Source organism: Cherax quadricarinatus, chromosome 25 (genome assembly GCF_038502225.1).
Source record: "Cherax quadricarinatus isolate ZL_2023a chromosome 25, ASM3850222v1, whole genome shotgun sequence".
Lineage (NCBI taxonomy): Eukaryota > Metazoa > Arthropoda > Malacostraca > Decapoda > Parastacidae > Cherax > Cherax quadricarinatus.
Genome location: NC_091316.1, coordinates 11,144,223 through 11,149,222, shown reverse-complemented (window position 1 = coordinate 11,149,222; position 5,000 = coordinate 11,144,223). Strand labels below are relative to the sequence as shown.

Here is a 5,000-nt window from a genome sequence, read left to right as displayed (position 1 = left end):
ATGGCGACAAAGTCTTGTTACAAACCCTGATCAACCGACCGTTAACTTGTTGGTGTCTGTCAGTGTTTGTCGATGTGTGTGTGTCTTTCTCTATCTATACATGTCTGCCTCTCACCTGGCGGTACACTTGGCTGGTCTTCCTGGGGTCGGGTGCCTGACGGCGAGCGTCCTCACGTTTCCTAAACACTAAGGTGCTGTCGCTTTCGTATCCGGATTCTTTCAGAGCACTGATTGAGGGAAAGACTGAATGAGAACTCTAAACACATTTTCCTACTTTAGAGAAGGCAAATTATTTGACATATTTTAGAGTTTGAAAAATATTTTTCCTCCCTTATCTCCCGCCTTACGCTAAGGTAGGGCGACTCAAAGGAAACACATTCCCTATTATTCTTTCAGTAGATGGCTTGCCATCAGTGCGCAGACATGACAATTAAATGATAAATGAAATATTTGTGCAACATTTGGATACGTTTATTCTAGAAATTTTTCGCCGCGCAATGGCTTCTTTAGTCTAATGCAGAGAAAGGTGGAATATAAAGAGGAAGTCGCGGTAATCAGTTCTTGAGCCTGGAGTCGATGTGTTCAATCAATCTTGACAAGACTGATGGACTGACTGATTGATGAACACATCGACTCCAGGTTGAAGGACTAATCACTTCGATCTCCTCATCTGCCAACTTTCTCTCCACTGGACTGAAGAAGCCACTGGTTGGCGAAAAGTTTCCAGAATAAAGATACACAAATATTGCCTAAGTCTCTCATCAACTTGACGATTTTCTAAGCCATTTATTCACACAAGCAACTCTCCGAACTGCCACATCCCAACCATCCTTCGTAGTGCAGACTACTAAACACCTCCATAGCTCTAATTGTTTGCACTTAAAGAAGGGAGGAGATGTTGAATCTCAATGGCGCACCTCTGGTAAGACAGCTATTGAATGATTGAGGGTGAACGTACTATTTTGAGTCACTACCTGGGTGAGTGACGGTCCATGAGAAAAAAAAATAGTCTAATTATTTATATATAAATATGTCATATGTATTACAGTTGTAATTAATGTTATATATACAGGCGTTTACCATTCTCTTTGTGAATGTAACAGACACACGACAAATTAAACACTGGTTTACGATTTTTTTTAATGAACGCAATTATAATATTCACGATGTCAGGGACTCATTTTGCATATGTAGTAATACTCACTGGGTCATGGACATCTTCTGTGACCCGTATCTATGGTTGACGGAGACGGGCGGCGGCTCCTGGGACTGTGACTGTAGGAAAGAGAACCAGGGACGAATTAGTACCCAATCTACGGCGTGTGGCCTTCATATGTAGGCAGCGGAGAAGTTCAGGCTTACAGCTTGGGATGAATGAAAAGTTAGTATGGTTGTGACCGGGTAAGGTGTAACATAAAGGTGACAACATTTAGGTTAGTACTAATAGTTCACATATTGTAGGTAATATCAATTACCGCAAGCAAGCTTGGACTTGAGTGAATGAATGAAAGAAAGAAAGAAGTGAATGAAGAAAGGGCTCGTGGACTGAAAACATTAAATATTTAATGTTAACATATTACATGACAAAGTAACTAATTAAATTATAATTGTGATTAATGTCAAATTAATATTCAAGTAGAACACAATTTGGCAGCACATTAAGTAACTTCAACTGAAAACATTGACAGCATCAAGATTTGCATAGTACAAACCAACGTGAAGCACGAACAAGTACGGGAAACAACTACAATAACAGTTGTTTATCAAACATTCGTAAGTCATGTCATATGTGCATTTATTTTTATTTGAACAGGTCACCTATATTTAAAATTAAGGACAAAATTTAACGTAAAAGAACCAACCTCTAGTTTTACGTCAGCCTCCGGGTTCTGGGCGCACATGGAAGAGAAGAGAGCCACGGTGAACACACGTTAATGTATGTGGGATGGAACATAAGTGGGAAAGAGGGGCAGAAGGGGTGGGGGGCAATTACATTAGTGCCCCCTCCCATACACTTCACTGTGTGCTGCCACACTCTTTACTGTTACAGTATATTATCTCTCTCTATACTTCTTCTGTTATATCTAGCGTTAAAATACACAGTGAGTGTGAGAGAAATGTGTGTGTGTGTGTGTGTGTGTGTGTGTGTGTGTGTGTGTGTGTGTGTGTGTGTGTGTGTGTGTGTGTGTGTGTGTGTGTGTGTGTGTGTGTGTGCGCGCGCGCGCGCGCATGTGTGTGCATGTATGTATGCGTGTATGTATATATGCGTGTATGTATATATGCGTGTATGTATATATGCGTGTATGTATATATGCGTGTATGTATATATGCGTGTGTGTATGTATGCGTGTGTGTATGTATGCGTGTGTGTATGTATGCGTGTGTGTATGTATGCGTGTGTGTATGTATGCGTGTGTGTATGTGTATTTTTGTTTCGTATTTCGAATGAACCAACGGATATTCTTTTTTGTTAAGGCTGAGCCATTATATCAAGTGTAAGTTGGTGTGTGAATGTTTGTTACCTGTAGTGACACTAGACTCAGGAGTCGTGGTAATCCTTGGGTACTGGTCTTGTGATGAAGCAAACCTTGGGGCAAGAGTGGTCGTCGCTCTCATTAATCGTTGGGTCACAGTGGTGGTTTAGACTAGTCGTTGAATACAGTGGTCGTCTGACACGGGTTATTACAGTGGTCGTCTGACACGGGTCATTACAGTGGTCGTCTGACACTAATCACAGTGGTCGTCTGACACGGGTAATCTAAGTGGTCGTCTGACACGGGTAATCCCAGTGGTCGTCTGACACGGGTAATCCCAGTGGTCGTCTGACACGGGTAATCACAGTGGTCGTCTGACACGGGTCATTACAGTGGTCGTCTGACACGGGTCATTACAGTGGTCGTCTGACACGGGTAATCACAGTGGTCGTCTGACACGGGTAATCACAGTGGTCGTCTGACACGGGTAATCACAGTGGTCGTCTGACACGGGTAATCACAGTGGTCGTCTGACACGGGTAATCACAGTGGTCGTCTGACACGGGTAATCACAGTGGTCGTCTGACACGGGTAATCACAGTGGTCGTCTGACACGGGTAATCACAGTGGTCGTCTGACACGGGTAATCACAGTGGTCGTCTGACACGGGTAATCACAGTGGTCGTCTGACACGGGTAATCACAGTGGTCGTCTGACACGGGTAATCACAGTGGTCGTCTGACACGGGTAATCACAGTGGTCGTCTGACACGGGTAATCACAGTGGTCGTCTGACACGGGTAATCACAGTGCTCGTCTGACACGGGTAATCACAGTGGTCGTCTGACACGGGTAATCACAGTGGTCGTCTGACACGGGTATTCACAGTGGTCTGACACTAATCACAGTGGTCGTCTGACATGGGTAATCTCAGTGGTAGTCTGACACGGGTAATCCCAGTGGTCGTCCAACACGGGTAATCACAGTGGTCGTCTGACACTAGTCATCACAGTGGCCATCTGACACGGGTAATCCCAGTGGTCGTCCGACACGGGTAATCACAGTGGTCGTCTGACACGGGTCATCAAACAACGGTCGACTTAAATACGTGTTTCACAGAGGTTCCTACACGTCGAGCCAATGCAACACATGTGGTAGTTGCTGCTGCTGCTGCTGCTGCTGCTGCTGCTGCTGCTACAACACCAGCCGCTGCTAAAATATTACCACTAAGCCATACACCTGACATCTTGCCACAACATTACATGCTCTAACTATACAAAAAATAGTCTACTTGTATTAGAATAATAAAACATTCTATATTAGAATAATACAACATGGCTGTACGCCATGATTTAGTTACGGTGAAAAAATAAAAAGAGAAAAAATCTATCTCAATCAATCATTCACAAACAAATAATAATCCTTCACTCACAATTCATTTCTCGACTAGCATTATAAAGTTGGCTTTCAAAATGGAACAATGTTGACAACAGTGAAAGACGAGTTCCAGAACAAGCTTATGTTGGGACAACGCATCGCTATGTAGCTTTATCAAGCATGACTCGATAAAGCTACACACACACACACACACACACACACACACACACACACACACACACACACACACATACACACACATACACACACACACACAGCTTGCTCTACAACGTGTCTATTCTTCACTGCCAATATGTAATTTATGCAGAGCAAAAAAAAAAAAAAAAAAAAATCTCAAATGCTGAGAGAGAAACACGGAGAACAACAACAATACTTACTTTGAGGGTAAACAACTTCCACCAGAGAGAACGTGAAAAAACAGAGCAGAGGGGCGCGTCATAGCTTAGTTTTGTTACTGACACCACCAAACATTCCCTTCATCCTGCTACCTCCATCATGCTCAATGTCCATTGATCCAAGGAATTGGAGCTGCCTTCACCCCCCTCCCTCCCATTCCTCGGGTCAAAACCTGATTACCTCCCATTCCCAAGGTACTGAATGATCCTCACAGGATTAGCGCTTTCCCGTGAGCAATAATAAAATATTTTAACCTTTGAATATAATACAAATTGAAATATAATAAAATCTTAATTATACACAATTTAGGAAATTAAATTTCACACACACACACACACACATATATATATATATATATATATATATATATGCAATAAGATCACAGTAAACAGGTGATTTCAGAATATGCAAAACAACCACTCTGAAAGAATAGAGAAATTCCAAGCGATTTCGTGACTACTCACATTATCAAGGAACTATGAAAGTAAAGCATCCAAGGAAGGTATATAAGGGGTCTGGCCAGCACCTCACTATCAGACCCCACAACGGTTAAACACTTGACGCGCGCCGGCCCAACTGGACAGGTCCTTTGCACAACCACCAACAAACTATTCTACCCAAGAAAATTTTTAAAATTATTATTTGTCCAGTGTATTATTAAATTCTTCCCAAATTCTATTAATTATAAATGGATCTAATTTATATAAACTAAAGGAAATATTCATATTATTGT

General features: G+C 42.2%; 1 protein-coding gene across 36 annotated transcripts in view; it reads right to left on the bottom strand.

Annotated features, from left to right (window-relative positions):
- LOC128689952 (uncharacterized) overlaps positions 1–5,000 on the bottom strand; it is a 1,227,005-nt gene that overhangs the window by 115,665 nt on the left and 1,106,340 nt on the right. For 33 of the 36 annotated variants that reach the window (XM_070088626.1, XM_070088623.1, XM_070088625.1 and 30 more), the window contains 3 exons: positions 1,863–1,889; positions 1,205–1,275; positions 116–227 (listed from right to left, as the gene is read on the bottom strand). In XM_070088626.1, coding sequence (XP_069944727.1) covers positions 116–227; positions 1,205–1,275; positions 1,863–1,889 — 210 coding nt within the window. The remainder of the gene's footprint in view (positions 1–115; positions 228–1,204; positions 1,276–1,862; positions 1,890–5,000) is intronic. The other 3 variants (XM_070088607.1, XM_070088604.1, XM_070088618.1) reach the window with 1 other exon arrangement.